At 41.4% G+C, this 22,165-nt stretch overlaps 1 protein-coding gene across 3 annotated transcripts; it reads right to left on the bottom strand.

Annotated features, from left to right (window-relative positions):
* Positions 1-259: 259 nt before the first annotated feature.
* cspp1a (centrosome and spindle pole associated protein 1a) lies at positions 260-18,494 on the bottom strand. Of its 3 annotated transcripts, none has more exons than XM_088989546.1 (27): positions 18,454-18,494; positions 16,606-16,710; positions 16,321-16,393; positions 15,758-15,861; positions 14,389-14,594; positions 14,163-14,263; positions 13,223-13,323; positions 12,755-12,808; positions 11,352-11,605; positions 11,026-11,129; positions 10,790-10,922; positions 9,294-9,405; positions 7,624-7,771; positions 7,386-7,511; positions 5,660-5,772; positions 5,202-5,351; positions 4,992-5,117; positions 4,708-4,827; positions 4,442-4,508; positions 2,899-3,025; positions 2,529-2,665; positions 2,312-2,440; positions 1,442-1,479; positions 1,278-1,338; positions 1,024-1,130; positions 769-880; positions 260-686 (listed from the first exon to the last, which is right to left on the bottom strand). In XM_088989546.1, exons 2-27 carry the CDS (start codon positions 16,702-16,704, stop codon positions 520-522), a joined length of 3,069 nt encoding a protein of 1,022 aa, XP_088845672.1. In that variant the 5' UTR covers positions 16,705-16,710; positions 18,454-18,494; the 3' UTR covers positions 260-519. The 3 variants fall into 3 exon arrangements, with proteins under 3 accessions (XP_088845672.1, XP_088845673.1, XP_088845674.1); XM_088989547.1 differs by having other exon boundaries at positions 15,758-15,858; XM_088989548.1 differs by lacking the exons at positions 260-686; positions 769-880; positions 1,024-1,130; positions 1,278-1,338; positions 1,442-1,479 and having other exon boundaries at positions 2,323-2,440; positions 2,514-2,665.
* Between the last annotated feature and the right edge of the window lie 3,671 nt (positions 18,495-22,165).

Raw genomic sequence — 22,165 nt, 5'->3', positions numbered from 1 at the left:
TGTTTCCTTCTAATTTACACTTTTGTAACGCTCACATAATTTTAACACGCACCAGTGTCGCAAGTATGAAAATCTCTCGATTTCTGATTTCAGAAACATAACATGTATGTGGTTGGTTATGATAAAGTCAAAGCTTGGCCAAAACAAACATGCAATCAAATCTCTGAAGATGGAGGACACTGATTTGCTGTGGCGACCCCGGAGGGGGAAAGCCAAAAGGAGAAGAAGTTTGCATTTCATCACCATAATTCAAGGAAGATGAAAGTTTTATTGAAAAAAGAGAAAACCAGTTACGAAATAACCATAAGAATAATTTAATGCTTTTTTTTATTGCCTAATTACATTAAAATAAATACATTTCCCTGTAAAGTCAATGAATATGCTGTTGATCAGAAATTCACTCTGAGCTGTTGATGAATAAGCTGTTGGTCAGAAATTCACTCTGACCTGTTCTTTTGTCATTCATTAAACAGGAATATTATGTGGTAATTTAGCTAGACTTGATAGGCTCCTACGGTGTCACACGGTCCCTCTTATGGATTCCTCGAAACATTTGAGAGTTTCTGAAGTACCCGGTCGCATCCAAGGATCGGTAGAGAAGGATTCCATTGAACTTTGACGGTTGTGAGTGAGCTGAGAAATTTGGTGTGGCAATAAATCATCATCATCAGATAGGTCCACTGTTCCTAGAGACCAGGGAATAGTAGTTAGTCACTTGTTATAAACTTACATCGCTTTCAACACTTCTAAATATGACACAGGCTGTACCGGCTCTATTGCCACCACAAGCAGGGGACATCTCTTCCTGGCTTTTTTCCTCACCACTCGACTCTGATTCTTTTTGCTTCCTGCTACCTGAGTGGGTGGGATTGTTTGGTTCCTAAACATCAAGGTTGTGAAACAAAAGATTAGTAATGAGTAAAGGCTCATGATTGTTTCATTTCAACAGGGAAAATGTCCCAGGAGCACTGCGATGAATGCCATGGTTGACATATGTACACAAAGTTATATAAAGGTTAGCACCGGAGAATGCTGGGACTGTTTGGTGAGCCTCCTCCTTTCCCGGGCTGAGAGTAGTGTGGTTTCTGCCTCTGGGGAGCTTGGCACAGGAAAAGCATCCCCTAAAGGGGCTGAACATACCCAAAATTAGAAAATTAGTCAAGCCTAACAACAGGACAAAGTTTGAAAATAAAGCTTTTTTCAGTTTTATTTGACTTCTTGGAAATAACCCGTGTTAAGTTACTTTGCGTTAACAGTTTGAAGCACACCTCTCTTACCAAGAAAAGCACTATCCGACTCAAGCAGAGATCCTCTTGTATGTCCACCCATCACACTTCCCTGAAACACAAATACCCCACATTCACAACTCCACGCCAAAGGTTACAGTTAAGTTTCCAGAAAAGATACTGAGATGACAAAGAAACCATTATTTGTCACTCACCTGATCGATTTGATGAGTAGGGCATACATCGAATTCCCCTGAAACACATTTGTAAAAATGTTATGGCTTCCACAATTAGCAAAACAAATTGTTCACATTCACAATTACAATCCGTCATCATGGGGAATGCGAGATCACTCCCGAACAAGATGGACAAGCTAACGGCGCTGTTTTTGACAAAACACATGACAATTTAGCCAATATGATAGTGAATTAAGAACAAATGCATTTTACAGCCTTTTCAAATTAACTGAAATGCGAGCTACCTCTACAGTACAAAAAATACCAGTTTGATATACCCTACGGAAAAAACAAATAGGTTCAAGTTACCTTAAATCATATTCTGTGAAGACATTAATTTGTTAAGGATTTGTCACACGTCAAAGGATTTGACAGGGACACTTATTTTATGTGGCAATGCTTTTTGTCAAAAGTTCTTATATTTTCCAATGAGCTCTTCTCCCATTACTAGTAAGCAATTTTCAGAACAGACAAACTTAAAAATATATATAAAAATATATGTATTAAAATTGCACTTTAATTTTTTTTCTTATATTAAAAGGATGTAATTGCACACATTTCATCCAATATCCCTTCTTTGGGGCCCTGGCACAGTTGTATGTGGTGTTAACGTCAGTGGCAGATGGTGTCGAAAGGCCTTTGAAAATTGTAATCATGTGAGTGGCCATAAAACTGACGACATATGCATCCCTGTATATTTTGAGTAACTTCAGTCATTCCTGTATTTTTCTTTTTATCACAAGGACACAACATTATCATGAAGCCATGTCATCATTCAGACACACTCAAAAAGATCACGTTAATGTTATCTGTATTAATTTGTATTAAAAAGAAGCACTGTTCTCTGACCAGGCGTGTATGAGGGCCTCTGGCTATTAAACTTCTGATGGAGTTCATTGTAGACGCGCCTCCTCCTGCTGCCCGCACCCACTCTCTCCATTCTCTCAACCTCCATGGAGGTCAACCTGGATTCAGGACCTGACATACACATGCAAAGCAGTCAGGAGTAATTTGCTGCCGTTATCTCTTCTGAAATTAATGCAATTCAAACCTTAAATTGATCAACCTGTGAAATCAAGTTGAAGCGAGTCATGGATTTGGAGCAGATTACTTGGTTCCGTGTTTCTGGAGAGGGGCTTTCGAACCGGGGCCTGGAGTCGCAGCATTGCCATATTAAAAACATCCACTTGTGGACGTGATTGTCTGTGTTAATGGAGAGATGAACATCCTTCTTTTTACAACTTTTCTGTTGTAAATTGTGAAATTATCCACTGTGAGACAAATAAAGGTTATGTAATCTAATCTCATCTAAATATTGTAAATTTTCTGCTTTCAGCAGAATTTTCTGTCACACTACTATATTAGGCGAGCATTCGTTAAAATTATTTTGTTACAGGCTGCAATTGTCAAATGAACACGAAAACAAAGAATCTGACCTTCCAGTGATTACGGGGTCCATTTCATCAGAAACGCCCTGCTGCAGATGACTCTCAAGTCGCTTTTGCTCTGCACGAAGCTGCCGACGCAACGCTGACAGTTCACTGTACACATCAAGTTTACGGTCTGAAACAACACACAGAATGATCAATTCTGTGAAAGCTATAACAGAATGAGAACACAAAATCTATATTTTTCTTCAACAAGGCTCATGCTCTTGCATTATGCACACCAAAAAGACAACATAAAAAAAGGCTAAGACAACTTAAAGGACAACCGACGTCTCCGGACAAGTTGTGTTCACAATTTGCAAAATGGCTTCAAATGACTTCTACTGAGCGTATTTAACAAAGATTCCACCGCATATAGCTATATGTAAAATAATTTAAGACTCGCGCTGAATATTCCGGAAGTCTTGTTTTTGAGTTGGTGACGAGTCCTCACCCTACGTCACTGAAGGAACGCACCTGACCGAAAAAAGGACACATTGTAGCAGTCCTTCCATCACATCAATGCATTTTGCTGTACTTGTTTGGTCTGAAAACTTCGTGTTGCACCAAAAAGAGGCAGAAGAGGGCGACAAAGCTCCATGTAAGGAATTAATCAGCCTGTGGAATCTGTCTGATTAATTCCTTACTCGGAGCTTTGTCGCCATTTTCTGCCTCTTTTTTGGTGATACTATTGCCTCAAAATGGCACGGAATAAATTCTTTAATCAATTGCGAACATGTATGCTTTCCTCTTCAGAACTATTTGAATCATATTCATAACTGGATGAGTAACAAGAAAGCATTTTCTACGAATCTGAAGCCATTGTTTTGATTCTCCAGCAAGGCAAGACGTCTTGGGGGTGACACCACGAAGAAGGAGGCGGGACCTTCTGAAACTGGCCACTTCCGGTTTCATTTTTTTTTGCAGATTTTGGACACTTTAAGTCATTTTTATTGGGGTTTTGCATTTGACAAAAAATATCATACTGCGTGTTTTGGGTATTTTAGATGCTATAAAAAAATTCTGATGTCAGTTAGGAAACAAAAAAGTGATGTCGGTTGTCCATTAATTGTTGTGTGGTACTAGGTTTTGTTAGAATAATTGTAACTGGTGTACGGGTAGGATGTCATGCTAAAATTTACATTGCTGACAGTGGTTGTTTGAAGACTCAAAAACAATGCTTGCTGATTTGAGATCGGCTCCAACTACTGGTGTCTCTGCCGCGTACAATACCAAAAAGATGGTGAATGATGAGGGAGAGATGGCGTTTTAATGGAGCAGTGCAGAGGTGCCCCTAACCACAACACAACATGGCGCAAGAGCAGGACGCACATGGCTAAGTCATTTTGAAATCACTATTAACGCACATTGGAGAAACGTCTTTGTAAAGCTATAGATTTTTGTGAATGAAAGCAGAGTACCATAAATTTAACTTAATGAGAGACTGCTCCAAATTGTAACATAAAGGGAGTTCAATTTAACATTTTCATGGACGCAAAGCAGTTCATAGCTTTTTTCCTAGTAATATTACAGACACACTGTGTGTACGCACCTGAAGCTCGTAGCTGATTTCTACAAGCTGGAACAGGGGGAGATCTATGACCAGACAAAGATTGCTCCTGAAGAAAAAAAAAATAGAAAGAGAGGAAAGGGTTATATTTTCGACCAGAAAGAAAGAAACTTGTGAGAAAGAAGGGCATTTTTTTTCTTCTGTAAGCTAACGAGATCGGAAGCAGATTCTTGGACTCCTCAGACGATGTAAGCAGCCTCGAATCATGCCGGCATTCTTACTTTTAGCTGCCTAAAAGTGATACTCACAGAAAGTGCAGCAGTGGAGTGACGATTCTCAACAATGGATGACCTGGGACTCTTCTGCAAAGTGGGAACTGGAGCCGACGATTGCAGAGTGGGAACTGGTACCGCCGATTCCCGGTGAACCTAAAGTTACAAAATAAATGATACATACCGTATCACACACAGAAAATTGAATTAGTTTCTTTCTTGACTTTAATTGCAACATTTCAAATTTTTTTTTAATTTTTCATTGAATTGATTTTGTACTACCAATTCATTAGTGACCAAACAAAGCAGAGTCAACGTACCCGAGCAAGCTTGCCTTGCTCACGTTGCTTCTGCGCTGCTTTTTCCCTCTCTTCAGTCCTCTTTTTTTCTGCTTGCATCTTCCGCTCTTCTGCCAGTTTAAGCAGTTCTTGTTCCTTGTCCTTTTGCTGTGATTCAGATTCCCCACATCCCACTAAATGATGCCGGATGAAGTTTTTGAGCATGTTGCCTTTGAACAAAAAGCACCTCACCTCTATCTCCTTCCGTTTCTTCTTCTCTTGTTCTTCTTCATATTCTCTCTTTATACGAGCCATCTGCTCTGCCACCTTCCTCTCGAGCCTTTCATCCTCTAGTCTGTTCCGTTCCTTCTCCTCTGCCTGTTTATGAAGTTTCTCCTCAATCTGAAAAAAGGCAGTAGAAAAATATCTAAATTCCTAGTCAAAATCATGTTCAGTGAGGGATGAGGCCCATTTTGTGAAGGGGAATTGTGGCTTCTATTCGTTTGTTGCTAAACAATAGAAATCTGAGTGGAACAATATCCAAATGACAGTCATGACCTGTCGGATTTCCAGCGCGCAGTGTCAAACAGGGTCAAACAACCAAAATAAAATTCATTTCTGAGTTTGAAATCCAAAATATTATCATTTGCATTAGCGTCATCGGCCAATCAAAACCAGTCATATTTAACGAACACTGCTTTATGAGATACCTGCTTTTTCAAGTAAGCTTTGTAATGGTTTTTGTCATCCAGCTGCTGTCGTCTAGGCTGATTGGTCAACACACTGCTCCTGGAAAATGTGGGCGTTTGAACACAAGTGACGCCTGACAAAAAGAAAGAAAGAAAAAGGTATTATTGTTTTAGGTCAAGCTGATATTTTATTTAACCTAATTCAAATCAACATCACATTGTAGTAAAATGCAATTGCCCCCCCCCCCCCCCCCCCCCCCCCCCCCCAAAAAAAAAAGTCTCTAATTTTGGGCTTGTTTTTGGGCAGTAGGCTATTACATACATGTAACATTATGGGTAAATGTCTAGATAATAAATGTGGCACTTAAGAAATGAATTTCACATGTTTACATACCATTTCAAAAATCTTATTTATTTACTTAGATTTATTTTGACATTTGTTAGAATTTTGTAATGTGGCTGGGAATGCTTCAACAACTTGAAATTGTTTAGTAAGTTACTAATTCAACATGATAAACTGTCTTTCAAATAAACTCATTTTTGCAGCCCCGCCTAGCACCTTTCACTGTGCCTCATCATGCTAAACATATCGGCTGCGCTAGAATGGTTCTCCAGAAGCTGGTTGGAGTATAGCGAGAAATTATAAAAAAAAAATAGTGCATAGAGTGAGAAGCAACTCCCCAACGCCTCACTAAGAAGGCTCTGCAGAAGATTGTTAATTACTGCTGAATGTTAATTACTGTGTCAGGTTTTATAATTAAAACAATAAGTACCTGTAAATATGTATAATGCTGTAGTCTTTGTCTCAAATATGTAAAGTATAATCACTGTTTACATATTTGAAACATTCTGCTCCCTACGTACAAGAACACAAAAATTCCTGTGGGGGAGCCTGCTTCAGTTTTTCACTTGTCACGGCAGGGATTCGGTAACCATTAACCACAAAAAGAGAGGATCCCTGTATGTATTATAAATCAGACAGTAAATAGATTAATTTATTGTTTAATAAATGATTGATGATCTTGAATAAAAAGCATCGCGCATTAAATTGCAATTGCAATATTTAGGGGGGAAAGCTGGAAGAATAAAAAAAATATATAAAAATACATTACGCTGGTCATCAAATGTGTATCGTATTTTCCGTTAAGGTAAGGTATAAGGCGCACCCAAAGGCCTCGATTGTCTTCCAAAGATGACCGTTCCCCTTATATGTAGGTGCACTTTATATGCGAAGTAATATTGAGCCACCACAGGTATCGAAACTACTGTCAGCGGCCACCGACTCAATTTCCCCTTGTAGAAGCAGTAACGAGAATGACAAGGAGCGTCAGCGTAGAGCACCAATGCGTATGTGGAACTGTCGTGGCTTGATATCGAAGCGGATTTACGTGGGACAATCTCGTTTGTCAATGGATGCTACAACTACGCGTTTGCTTTCAACATTTAGAGTGCTGCAACAGCATAAATGAAGCCTGTGTGTGGACACTTTTACTATAATAATGATTCATACAAAGAAAATATAAAATCAACCAAATGAAAAAAGGAAAAAAAATGTGAAAAGGTGCAGGAAATCCTTTTCTTCAACACCTTCATGTGCTCTTTGCAACTCCTTGCATTTCTGAGTCGCTGTGAAGTGAAACTAACAGGAATGCTAAAAGACAGCTAGTCCGGATAAAGAAACATAGCGTGATTGAGGAGGAAGATTTCAGTTCAGAATTACAAACGGCATGCAACATTGCTGCAGTACCGGAGATCCTATCATTGGAGTTGAAGTGCTCAGTTGAGCAGGGGTCCATCACAGCTGGGGCTCTTTGCTGCCTCTCTGGGTTACTGTGGGCCTCTTCATTCAACTTGTGCATCTGCTTGAGGTCAGCTGGCCACAAAAAAAAACATAGTCTTATCATAATATATACACCAAGGAGTGTAAAGAAGTTATCAAATTTGGTATGACGAGGCTAAACTTTAAGGGTAACAATAGGACACACCAATGAGATTTCCTGTACTGTCTTTGAGTGGGGCTCCACCACCGCCTCGACCCCAAGGCTGATGCCTCTTCATGTCAGCCTCCAGCTTGGCCTCGTAACGTTCCCGCTCCTCCTTCTCTACTCGCTTCCGTTCCTGTTGCTCCTGAATCTTCAAAACAGACAGCGCTTCTTTCACATGCTTTCTATCACATGAAGATCCCATCATCCTTCTTATGCTCCAACCAGTGATTCTTCAATGATTTATGGATACATTTTGTTTCTACTCCATCTGACCAAATCAATCGTACATCAAGTGGCCTCCCATAATAGCAGGTAAACTACACTATGTAATGACATTTGGAATAATAATGCACTTTCCTTAAGTTTATATAGTTTTGTCAGGGTGCATGTTTTTCCTCACTAAAATCAAATTAAGATAATGTCCTCTGCTATGCAAAATAATGGCAGCATATGACCTTAATTGCCTTATCCAGAGATTTATTAAGACCCAGAAAAGACCCCAGTGGTGTGTTTTCAGAATCTTCTTTTCCTTTCGGCTTTTCCCTTAAAGGGGTCGCCACAGCCAATCAGTGTCCTCCATCTTTAGAGGTTTGATCCACAGGTTTGTTTTGGCCAAGCTTTTACGTCGGATGCCCTTCCTGACACAACCCTATGTATTTATCCGGGCTTGGGACCGGCACAAGAAGACTTATGTCCCTTTGTGGCTATAGAACAAGTAACTCGCTCAGTAAAAGGCTCCCAAACACAAAATGGTCATCGGCAGTTTTCAGAATACCGGCCTTTTTGAAAGGACCTTCAAGTTTACTGTATGGATACAAGAGAATACTGTACTACAAGGACAAAACATGTTCATAGGTGGGAATCTGGTTTGGCATATATAAATGATAATAGGCACTACAGAAAACAAAGATAGGAGCAGTAATTGTGGTGCATGTGAACATTTAACATCCAACAGTCTAACAAACACATCTAATAAATACACGTTGGTCCAACTGGGGATCCAAGGTTTGAATAGGGCTGCTCATAAACCTATTTTACCTCGTTCAATAGCCTGCTGCTCCTTCCCTTGGCATCGTTCTGTCAACATATCGCAAACTAAGATGCACTGAATGAATGAATCTTGCACTCTACAAACTTGTCTTCAACCAATTCACATTTTCATACAGTTTGCCTGAACCAAATGGAGGAATGAATACCACACGGGCAAGGCTTGCAAATGTTCCCGTTTTTTTCAAGCTGAGCTCATACAATAATCAAACAAATAAAATAATGTGTGTGCACAGTGCACATTTTAGTGTTTTGATGTCCCCTAGTCCACTAAGGGGCAAACAATTGTGACTGTATGCAAATGTAGAGAAATGCACATTCACGTCAGAGTTTGTACAAGGCAAATACTACTGCTGTAACGTGTCAAAATGTCATCCCACTGAATCAAATCGCAACATTTTAAAATGGTTACATCCTTGAATTATATTGTACACGTATTGATAATCAGATCCAAAAAATGTCTCTGGTGTAGGGATGCATCCATCCATTGGGGAAATGAAATTGTCACAGCAGCAATACTCACAACTACATAAGGGCATTATGACAATATTATGAAAAGAATCAGATGTTTTTTTATGCAGACAGTTTTTAACAAAACTAATGATTTCTCCTGCGTGTCTTACCTGCTTTTTCAAGGCTTCTCCATAGTTCAAAGTCATTTCCTTGTTTAATTTGGGTCTCTCTGGGGGGACTAGCCCAGGACAGGGGGCTGTTGAAACCATCTCAGTATCAGGTCTGCCAGGAAGAGGGAGGGGGACAAAAAAAACATTATTTTGCCACTTTACTAAAATAACATTCTTCTTCTTTTCCTTTCAGGTTTTCCCTTCAAGGGGTCGCCACAGCGAATCAGTGTCCACCATCTTCAGAGGTTTGAGTCGCATGTTTGTTTTGGCCAAGCTTTTACGTCGGATGCCCTTCCTGACACAACCCTCTGTATTTATCCGGGTTTGGGACCGGCACAAGAAGACTTATGTCCCCTTGTGGCAACAGAACAAGCATTAAATAAATAAATAAATTTAATTCCTAAGCACCTTTCAAAATTCTCTAGGTGCCTTTACAGTAGCAGGATTTTTTTTGTGCGGGTGAGCAGCGGCAGCCATTCGCGCCAGCGTTCACGTTACCCGGGAGTAACACAGCAGCAAAGGTATGAAAGGAAAAGGAAAGGAAAGAAAGAAATAGAAAGACAAAATACAAGAGAGAAATGCTGCAAAGGAAAATAAAAATATATTTTTTAAATAAATGCTTTCATCAATATTTCTAAAAATATTTTTTTAAATATATTTTAAACCATTTTTTTAAATCAAACATTTAAAATACTAAATAATAATCTAAAATACACTACTTGATATGAGAGTTACAGCTATCCCCTCGATTTTGATGACTAACGAAGTTTTGTTACGTTTCTAATTTAAAATTGTCCAAATGCTGAGAATTTCATCTCAAGTGGAAATAACTGCATTATGTAGTCCTGCATGAAAACTAACTACGTAGTTATCTCGGTGTTCAATAAAATGAAACATTTGCCTTTACTTTGAAAACAATGATGACATTTTATCTGATGTTATGGACCGAATCATAATGCATATTTGTGAATTTTCTGCACTGGCAATTTGAAAACAAATACTTTTGAAAGAAAGGGATGGGAGTAAAGAGTTCTCCCGTGACTGTAAAGTGTCCTTGAGAGTTTTGAAAGGCACTTAGAAATTAAATGTGTTATTATTATCATTATTATTATAAAGTTATATAAAGTTAATTGAATTCATTTCTGGAAAAGAGATTAATCATTTTCAACTAAAGTTGGAACAATTTAACCATCTGGCCATGTACATTCTTTTTTGAAACACTTTGAGAACACTCGAAACAATTTGTGTAAAATTGGTGTTATCGCAGACTCAACACTTGGAACATTTTAGTTTTACTGTGTTTTCTGCCAGATTAAATGGATCAATGTTTGGACAGGGAAGCCCATCCCATATTGTTTATTTCCAAAAGAGGCACTGAACAAGCTAAAATGTGGTAAAATCAGGCCTAATGACATATCACCAAAAGAAATTAACATGATGCACATTGATTGGTACCTCACACAAAATAGAATTAAAAGAAATGCAAGTATATTTACTGTGGTGAGGCCTCTGTTAAACTGCTTCCACTTTGGAGGCTTGTGTCACTCAGTTGATTGCGCACAGCTCCTCCCGGTTGAAAGTTATAGTACGACAGTGGGAGTCCCGTAGAAGGGTAGGGCAAATGACCAACTGTATGAGGAAATTCATTGAAATGGTGATTGCTGACTGTGTCTTAAGATTAGAGAAGTTCTGTTGTATTCAATACAAGAGTATTGTAGTATACTGTACTCACAATAGGCAAGGTTTGGGTCAAGCAAGTTTCTGTGGTTGTAATTGTAATGGGGCTCTGGATAGGGGCTGACGATGTGAGTAGGATGAGGAGGGAGAACAGAAATTCTGAAGAATGACACAAAGTTCACTTGATCATTTCGTCACGGTGTAAGGATTGTAGGTCATTTGATAAACAACAATGGGCCAGTACGATGACAAATGTTTAAAAAAAAGGTGGAGGGGAGGAGTCACCCCTCTGCAATCACAATTAAATAAGGATGAGGATCTGTGTTGGTTAAAATGTTTCCAACAACAAGGCATAAAAAAATGACAGGAAATAATGCATACCTGGAAGTGTCCATCAATCTGGGGAAGGAGAGGCCAAAAGGCTGTATTTCGGGAGACAGCCCACCTCCATTGCACTCAAACAACGGAGACTGAAAGGCTACATGGGGATGATTCTGTGCAGGCACGAGTCTGTCTTCAACGCCACTGTTGTCACGAATAGGTAAACCGGATGATTCGCTCTTTCCCGACATGGAGTGCCCCAACAACTGAGACTCTTTTCTCTTGTTCAGTCCGAACTGCCTGATTCGGTTGGGCTAAGGTGCAGATGCAGAAACACAGGTTTGCTATAAATGAGACAATCACCAAGTGTCCACCTTAGACCAGTAAAAGCTGGAGACAGATGCTAATTGACTGACAGTTTTCAAAGTGGTTTATGGTAAATGTAATCAAACACTTCATCGTTATCAAAAGCAAGTTTTCTTTTGTTTGTAAGGGTAGGGTTGGTTGCTGTCTTCTATTTGATCATGTGAAAATGCTTGGACAAGCCTAAACACTGCTGAGGCCAACAACTCTATAAAGTACAGGTGCTATGAGGATTTTAGTGAACCCTCAAATTTCCAGCAGCTTCATACCATCTGACACTGCTCAATCATCAAAAATTATGGAAACTAAGTACAAATGTTATGAACGTTGATTACAAGAGCAAAACAACACAGGACAGTGAAGCATATAGTGTAGTGTCTTTTTACGTTCACAAAAGGAAATCACCTCATTTTGACTGCCAAGGTTGCATAGCTAAGATTGAGGACTGCAGCTGTCTTCTTTCTGTAGCTTTGGTGTGTCATGGGCATTGTCTTTTACTTCTTTGTGTCCTCAAGCCCCTCTTTTCAAAGTCTCGGTTTCCCTGACACGTCTCATTTAAGTTCTCTGTGAATCACTTTGACAGAGGGTTGCTATTAAAGCTTTGTGACACGGAGATGATAACCTAGCAGTTCAGTGTCATTCAAAAGCTTTGTGACATGGCGTTGAGGAGCTAAGTGTGCATGTCATGTACATTGCCCACTAGCATGCTATGCTCACGCTGCAGGATATGATGCCCAATCAGACTTATTTATTGTCGTTCGTGCAACAAAAACAAGTATGACTTCAAATGAGAATGGAACTCATCTGTGAAGTGACACACATGTACACAAAACATGTCACATGGTCTTATGCATGAATAGAAGTAAATATGGCCACTCAGGGAGGTTTACATCTAGAATTGGAATGGATTTGCTTTTATTAGTCTCGCAGTGGAGAAATTTACCTTACAGTGCAAATAAATCCCTTGAATTTAGATGAGAACACAAAGTTGAATGCCTCCTGCATGGCAGGACCGGTGATCTCACGACTGCACACAAGCACATTCCAATGACCTTGTTCAAACCATATATCGTAAAGTCCTATGTCACATGTATGCTGACCTTTTTCTCTGGATCGTTTGCTCCTGTTGCTGCAACTTTTAGCTCCAAATCTTTCTCCCTGTTCAAATAATACCACATTAGTACATGCTTTAACATAACACATTTGGAGATGTAACAATGAATTGGAAACCAAATGTTTATCAAATTAAACATTAGTTTGATAATGGACTCATTGTTTCGATCCATTGTTTAACTTAAATTTTGCCCAAAGACTGTATCACTAAATATTCTGATTGCTATAATCCTCACATTTCACAAGGCACACACCTTTTTCTTTAATGTCGAAAACAGTTTTCAACATTTTTGCCCATTTCGTGACATCTTATAGGCCAAACTAGGACGTAAATCATATTGGACTTTACATCAATGTGAGTGTCGGGATCGGACAGTATTTTGCATTACAGTATACAAAAATTGATAGGTACAACCAGTACAAAAAGTTAGTCCAAGTCTCTGTGGTGAACAAACTTGCCTTTTTTTGTTTCTGTGTTGTTCAGCAATTTGTTCCTGCAGCTCTACTCTGTAACGCTCTTTTCTCCTTTGTAGGATTTCATCTGTATCAATTTCTCCTGAAAAAAAGGGGTTGTCCGAGTATTTTATTCAGAATGACTGTGAAGGTCACGGGGCAGCTTGTTGGCAGTGATTCAACTTAACTCATTCACTGCCAAACGATGTGCAAAATGTGTCTACTCCAGTGCTAGGGTTTTTGTCATTTGAATTCTAGGACCCACTGAATATTTAGTTTTAGGACTACATAAACATTCAATTTAGAGTAAGAAACCTGAGACTCTCTTTTTCATCAGAAAAAAAGAGTGAATTCCTAAATTATATGGGTCTGGAGTTACCTGAGCTTGAAATGGGGGCGGCTGTACAAAATAAAATAAATTACATACATATTGATTCATATTTAATAATAATAATACATTTCATTTATAAGCGCCTCTCAAAACTCTCAAGTACACTTTACAGTCACAGGATATTTTTTCTGCGGGTGAGCAGCGGCAGCCACACGCGCCAGCGTTCACTCAAACCGGAAGTAATGCTTGGACTTACCTACCCGCTTTTCTGCGGGTACTCCGGTTTCCTCCCACATTCCCAAAAACACATACTCACCATTAATATGAATAGTTTCCCGTTTGCCGGGTCCATGGGCGAAGCTACTGATAGCGCCTTCACAAAAGCTGAAGTTGGAACAAAGCGCAAATATGGACAAAAAGCAAATGCTGCCCCCTTGTGGGAGGGAAAAACATTGCCAGAGGTCTGACCAGCACTTTATCGGCACCTCCCACAAGAAAAACCAAAACATGAACAAATTTGGGAATGGTGCTCTACGTCATGCTATTTAATTCCCGAATAAATTCAAGAATGGCAGAGAATGAGTTAACTGTTGCATGTAAGTTCATTTTACCAATTAAGAGGCCAGTAGAAAATTCTGCCTCATCAGATCTGTTCAGTGCTCTTAATTGTCTTCCTTTGCCGATAAAACCTGAAGGACTCTCGCTCTCCTCCCTGGGAAAAGGCCAAATCGTAATTTGTCATACAGAAAAATAAACAATGGAAAAGTTGTGTTACAACTACCCCCCCCCCCCCCATCATCCTTTTTAAAATCTGTCTTCATGGAACTGCAGTCTAACCTCATTCGCCTGCTACTTGTGATCTGTGATAGTTTCTCCTTTGTGTACTGTTCCTCCTGTGACTCCTGGTCCACAAGCATTTCTTGTCTGACCCGGAGTCTGGGACTCTCAGGAGAGGAAAGAGCTCTGTGAAACTCCTCATGGGCTTCTGTCAGAGTGCCGACATCCCTCCGTGAAAGGGGGCGCTGTCTGAAGGCACCATTTTTCTAGAGAAAGAAGGATATAACATACAGTTAGATCGATAACATTTTCTATGTTTATTTGTTAAGTGTTAAAATTTGTTCAAAATGTATTTTTTAATGTTTTCGAAAGCATAATATTGGTATCCTATACTTTGTGGAAATCGCGGTACAACAAGTAAAAGTAATTCCAAGTTGCTTAATTTCAATTTATTATTTCACTGCTTTTGACTGATGTTTTCAGTTTAATTGCATTGTATTGTTTCCTTCTTTGAAAGTCACATAAAACAATTCACTTGTTCTGTCAGCTGCTGCCTGTTACAAACAGTTCTCATTACAGTGAAATATTTTGCAAACGGGTTCTGTCCATCCTTACATGGTGCGAAAATACAGTGTCCTAAATAAGATAACTATAGATCAGCAAGCATGGTCATGTAATACTCCTCCCAAAAAAAGTTGCTATCCTATTGAGAGACGAACTGAAAAAGTTGATGGCCTCAGTGCTAACACTGTAAAACTTGGAATCGAGCCCTGTTTATCAATTCAGATTTCCAAATGGTGCAAGCCTGTCAGAGATTTTTGTTCGGACACTGTGAACAAAGGCTCAAACACAGGAAGATTGTCTTTTACTGCCGGCCAGGGACGCAGTTATTCATGACCAACGCCCAATCTCAGCAGCCCTCTGCCAACCTATTCATTGAGAGGATATGCAAATTTCAGTGATACATTAGTAAAACAGTAAAGTCTTCTTTATTTGAATATCACGCCCCTGGACATCCAGTGTTACAAGCAACAACACCCATAAACCAACAGAGCAGACATTTAAATGTTTGTCTTTCCATGAACTGATAGATTTGTAACCTGGCTAATGCACTGTTGCCGTGAAGGAGTTACCAAGTCCTAAATTCTTCCCAAGGCCAGATCTCCTACATGAGGATGACAGTTTAACAGGACCTGTCTGTTCACCTCAGATTGAACCCAGATTTTCTGTGCTTCCATTGTGGGCCTTGTGCTCGGCCAACCAAGCATGAAACTTTTTAATACGATAACTTCTATTCTGTCTATTCTCTATCAAAGCCATAGAGGAATATTCACTTGGCAGGAAGTTGAAAGACTGTCATTATTTATGTACTCCGGAATTGTCACTGGAACAGATCATAACCTTTATGAAAGCATTGCAAATCTGTTACCTGTGCAATGTAGCGTCTATAGTCCATAGAGAGCTCATGCTGAAGCATTTTTTTCTTCTTTTCATACTCCACACCGAGGGGAAGACCCACATTGATGCTTTCTTCTGATAGAAACACATCAAATGAACCAAAAGCAAATGTAGATCATTTAAATTTACAACAAATACATAGTAGAAAGCTGGAAATTAATAATATGGATCAGTGCGTAGTCATTAGGGCTGTGCGACAAGGCCAAAATTTACTATCATGATAATTTTGTCGGATATCTGTCAGATAACAATACGATTATGATATTGAAAGGTGAGGTTCACTCACAAGCTTTGCAATTTTATCCACAGGTAAATATGGTCAATTAACACAAAATAAGTGTACCATCCATAATGCGTATATACTTTGTTGGTGAACACGTAAGTGAATGACTTGCGTGTTAGCCTTTTGTGGAACACAAGTATGGCGAGCTCAAGTGACTGATCTAATCCTCATTTGGGTGTGAATAGTTTGAATGCCCATATTTCCATTTGGATACAATAAAGATGCAGCGCCCAGCCAACACAATCATGTACCATTCTCCCGTGAAGTTAACTTGGGCGGAATGTTCTCCTTCAGCCGGTACCCATAGCTTCCATGAGGTTTTGCCTGTCAGATAAAAATATGCTTAATTCCTGACAAAGGTGGGACACGTTAAAAGTATAAAAATAAACGGAATACAGAAGAGTAGTGTGTTCTGCCTTTCCATCACTTAAAATACTGGAATGTTTGTGGACTAAAAACATTTGATCCGAATGTGTGATAGCGTTATCGTCAAAGTTTTAAAGTGTAGCCTGGTTTTGAAGAATATGCGAACTCACCTGGATTTCCATGTAAGGAGGATCGTGCTCCAAACTAGCTCTATCTTGGGCCACTCTTGCCTTTCGCTCCTTGATGAATACCTCAAGCTCATCTTCCATCTCAATCTGTCAAAGGGTACAGGATTAACATACCACCTGAACCCGCCTCCCCCCCAACACTATAATGGCATACATGTTGAGAAAGACCCTTTATAATTTCACAAATTTATTATAACAGCAAATGAATAGACATATTTGTGGAAATGATTAAAAACGAGTTGATATTTTTTCAATGCACAATAACTTTATCATAACCTTACACAAGAAATCCCCAGAGAGTGGTGCTTGGTGAATGAGGTTGGCGAAACATTAGTACATATCTTCCAATCCAACGATATGAGCACATTTAATTCATAAACCAGGATCCTAGCTTCCAATGCAGTGAAACACAGTCTCGAAGGCAATGAGATAAACCAGACCGCACAGGACTACAGTCATCCAATCAACATACTGTATGTCACAGGTGTCAAAGTCAAGGCCCGCGGGCCAAATCCGACCCGCCACATCATTTTTTTCGGCCCGCGAAAGCAAATCAAACTTGTTAAATTCCATGATGATTGCTAAAATCTGAGCCAAAATTTTATATTTTTGGATGTCAACCACAATAAAAGTCATTATACTTGACTTCAGATTTGAAAACGAGTTATTCATTGATTTGCTGTGTGCTCTATATGTAATATTTGAAGGGATTTAAACATTCTAATGGGTTCCCCAAATTCATAACGGCCCTCGAGAGGAAACCATAACTACAATGTGGCCCGCGGCAAAAAATGACGTTCACACCCCTGCTGTATGTCATCAGTTGATCGTGTAATGTTTTATTGACAACTTGTTTATCTCGGATTTGCCCCCTTTCCCCAAGTGCCAAATGTGTTGCTTTGTGAAAGGGGGTTCGGTAAATGATACAACTTTTGGATTGAGTTGAGGTTCTTTATTAGCACTGCCGTCTTTGTAGGAGGGAGAAGGCAATTGACAGGTGAGCCTCTCGTCGACTCTCATATGAATGACTCGCTGAAGGGCATGCTCCGTTTGGTCTATAGCCAGGCATCGCTAGTCGAATAAGCAAATACCATTTGCTCATATCATTATATCAAATAATCAGTGTACAAAAGGCAGAAGCATGCATTTGCCGTCTCTGTGTGAGCTGCAAAAGATAATCTTCTAAATGCAAATTTTTTTTTTAAGTGGTGGCTTTTTCCAAACATGCCGATTCCTACATTGCTTGACAAGTGGTTCAAATTAATTCAAATGAATTATTACAGTAGGTTCTGACCTAAGAGGAGGTTTACTGTTGTTGTCAAAGAGGACATGAAGGTAGCTGGTGTGAGAGATGAGGATGTGCAAAACCGGGTTAGACGGAGGACACTGATTCGCTGTGGCGATCCCTGGGGGGAAAGCCGAAAGGAAAAGAAGTAGGTTCTGTCCATCCATTCCCACACAAATTCACAAATGCGGCTGCTGGCTCTTTAATTTCCGTTGTCAGGCAACCACATAAGCACAGAGTAAGACTAAACTATTGAGCGACACACGTTAGTAAAACTAAGCTATTGAGCGACACACGTCAGTCGTGAGTGCGGCTACGATATTGAAGGCAGCAACGATCAATTAGGTTTACTGCCATTTAGTGTAAACTAATCTAATCTAAGGTTTAGCTAGCCCCTTTGAATGAATATGACAACTAAAACTAATAATTAAAACAGCATAGCTATAAATAAATAATACCTCGTGAGAAATCAAATGTTTGGATGCCTACGTCTCACGCTGCTCTGCAAACTTCACCCTTAGTTTGTAATATGCAACGTTACTTACCTGAATGCTTGTACCTAGCAACTGTTCTGTGGCGCCTTGTTCGTCTTAAATTAACGCCAACGTCAATGCAGAATCCGGTGTGATTTACCAGAATAAAATGTCTGTGGTAGTTTATTTGGGGGTTGGAGCAGCTAATTTTCAAGTTTAAAATGCGGAACGTAATGAGCCATAAATTATTGGATGATGTACGTGTTAAAAGTCCCTGTCGTCCCCGCGTCATTCTTGCCCTGCCGTGCGGGAAATTGGAGTCAAAATCACGAGGTTTGATTGACGCCACTTGACCAGAAGTCACAGGAGGTAACCGCCTCAATGTCACGCACGCTTTTATTTTTGAAAGCACGATGCTGCACCTCCTATACGTTTTTTCTTGTATTGTTGCACGGTGGCAAAGACTCATGGGGCGATCACCACCACAAACCAAAACAATACTCTTCCACTCTTCCTTTCTTCCGCACTGTTTCGAGCGGTTTTCTAATATCACCAAGGACCTATATATTGAAGGGAGTGGTGGTAGTATGACATTTCTTGGATCCAAGGGAAGGGCCGGCGCTTGGTCCTTTTTTTTAAATAATCCGTTTTGTGCGGAGAGTAAAAGAGACATTGTAGCCGTTGAGGAAAGACCACACACGACTGAATGTGGAGACGTGTTTATTCGAACGGCTAACAGGTGGATCTAACTCAGGGGTCTCAAACTCGCGGTCCAACTGCGGTCCCTGAAAGAATATTTTACGGCCCGCCTTCATCTGAAAGATTAATGTTAGTGCGGCCCGCCTGATTGATATGAATGAAACTTGTGTGTGGAGCTGAACAAGTAGGCAAGAGAAGCCATGTTTAGGACAGTTCATGTTCAATATTTTCTTGATGTGAAGAAAGCTAAAGGTTAAAGAACTATGAATACAGACATTTGAAACTTTATTAAAATAATTAGTTTATCTGCATGTGTTTTTTTTCAGTCGTCTGTATCTGCCTTATGATATTATAATCATTTTATTTATTTATTTATTTATTTATTTATTGCTGGTTAATGTATTTTTTATTCATTTAATTCATTTTTTGTGTGTGTTAAAAATCAAGATTTTGACAACATTGGAATGTTTTATCTGTGATTTTCTTGTGGAAATCCTGATGCGGCCCAGCCTCCCCCAGACTCTGCCTCCAGCGGCCACCCGTCTCAATTCAGTTTGAGACCCCTGATCTAACTCAAACAGAAAATGCAGTGAAATATGTAACATGCACCCGCCCCCTCCCGTGCACTAGCTGGGTGAGATGCTTGGTCCTAGTGCCCACCAACAGCCATCCCCCAGAACACCCAGAAGGAAGGTCAAGGTGAACATTTTGCAGGGGGCTTGACCAGCCTGCCACGACGACTCCGCAGTCCGTCATTCGGTGGTGAACTTGAACTCATTCGGGCAGGTGATCCGGGACGTGGGACCTGGGCTGGTGAAACGTCCTCGCCTGCAGCGAAATGAGCCGTTTTGAGTCTGTCTATTGAAATGCCCTCCCTTCGCACACCCATATCGAGCACAAAACTCTTTTCACTGTGTTCGAGCACTCTAAACGGGCCATCGTACGGCGGCCGGACGGGAGAGCGGTGGGCATCGTGACACACAAAGACAAACCGGGCTGACCTAAGAGCAGACAGAACGATTATTTTGGGGACGCAGTGGTGAAATGGTGCTGGAGTCAGGGGCTATCCTCGCAAAAGGGGGAAAGAAGGTGTACCCAAAGCTTCAGGCAGAAATTCACCAGGAACACGGAGTGGCTGACCGAACAGTAACTCTGCCGCAGCGGTATTAAGGTCTTCTTTTGGGGCCGAACATAACCCGAGTAGGACCCACAAAGCCGGTCAACCCAGTTACCGTCCGATAGTGCGGCCCATAGCGCGGTCTTAAGTGACCGGTGGAAACATTCACACATCCTACTAGCCGGCGGGTGGTAGGCCACAGTGCGGTGTACCTGCACACCCAAGGACTGCACCATGGCTGACCAGACCTCGGACACAAACTGAGGGCCTCTGTCCGAAGTGATATCGGATGGCGTGCCGAAACGCGCGACAGGGGGACTGCTTCCGGCCACCTAGTGGTCCGATCGACCATAGTGAGGAGATGTGCGCAACCCTGCGAAGGAGGGAGGGCCCGACCACATCCACATGGTCAAATCTCCTGGCCGGAATCGGAAAAGTTTCCAGATTTGCCCGGGTGTGCCTGTGGACTTTGGCGCGCTGACATGCCACGTATGCAGCTGCCCACTTCCTGACGTTCTTTCGTAACCCAGGCCAGACAAACTTGGCCCCAAGTAGTTTGACTGTAGCCCGGACGCCAGGGTGTGAGAGGGAATGAATAGAATAAAAAATTCGCTGACGCCACTCCTGCGGAAACACGGGACGAGTGCAACCCATAGACACATCGCAGAGGAGAGCGGGACCCCCTTCACACAGTGCCACCTCCTCAAGCTTTACTCAAGGCAGCAGGCACGGCCCGCTGCCTTGAGTTCATGGATGTCCGGATACTCCGATTGGGCGGTGGCCATCTCTGAAAAATCCACCCCGAGCTGGACTGGACACTCGATCGCGCGTGACAAGCAATCGGCCACAGGGTTACACTTGCCGGCCACGTGCCGAATGTCTTTCGTAAATTCTGAAATGGCTGCTAAATGTCGTTGCTGTCAGGCCGACCACAGTTCAGTAACCTTCGACATGGCGAATGTGAGTGGTTTGTGATCCACATATGCGGTGAACCGGTGACCCTCGAGGAGGAAACAAAAATGGCACGTTGCAAGATAGAGTGCTAACAACTCTCTGTCGAAAACACTATACTTGCGTTGGTCATCTTGCAGCTTCCGACTGAAAAATGCAAGGGGCTGCCATTCGTTTTCCACAAGCTGCTCGACCACAGGCCCTACGGCAATATCAGACGCATCGGTAGTCAAGGCCACCTGTGCGGTTGAGATCGGGTGGACCAGAAGAGTTGCATCCGCGAGAGCTTCCTTGGCTCGTTGAAAGGACTGTGCTCGTTGCGGGGGCCACTCGACGGGGTCATTAGCCATCTTTTTTCTCAAGGCGCCGTAGAGGGGTTGTAGGAGGTCGGCTGCGCGAGGGAGGAACCGGTTGTAAAAATTAACCACGTCGAGTTAGCTAGCACGGCGCGCACTGCGGCCGGTAGCTGGCGAAGAAATATGTGGGGGGAAATGAATCCGCCATCATCCGAATTTAACAGAGACGGCATTTTGTCCATGAGATCCACTGCTGTTCCGTCGCTGAGTCCGGGTAGGGAAAGAAGTCTGTCTGCTCTTTCTGAGGCCGATAGCGTGAACCGCCTGAGCGCGTCGTACTTCCCGCATCGTGGAGGCCCGCGCAGCTGCATCATGCGATGTGTTGTCGGTTGGTCGAGGGATGCCAGGACCATGTAATATTTTGGCTCATCTGTCGTGATGCCTCGTAGGTAGAAAAGCGCTTCCACATGCTGGAACCACGAAGCCGAGTCGCTGTGCTAGAACTCGGGCAACTTCGCGGCATAGGCGACAGGTGCGAGTTGGGGCGCCGGTCGTGGCGACATGGCCGTAGAAGACACATCTTCGTCTGTTGCCATGAACATCTCCAACGTCGGGGTCACCAGTGTAGCCGTTGAGGAAAGAGCACACACGACTGAATGTGGAGACGTGTATTCCAACGGCTAACAAGTGGATCTAACTCAAACAGAAAATGCAGTGAAAT

The sequence above is a fragment of the Hippocampus bargibanti genome, linkage group LG02, assembly GCF_051943395.1.
Source record: "Hippocampus bargibanti isolate YZ-2025 linkage group LG02, ASM5194339v1, whole genome shotgun sequence".
Lineage (NCBI taxonomy): Eukaryota > Metazoa > Chordata > Actinopteri > Syngnathiformes > Syngnathidae > Hippocampus > Hippocampus bargibanti.
The sequence above is the reverse complement of the archived record's forward strand: the minus strand, read 5'-3'. Positions and strand labels throughout refer to the sequence as shown.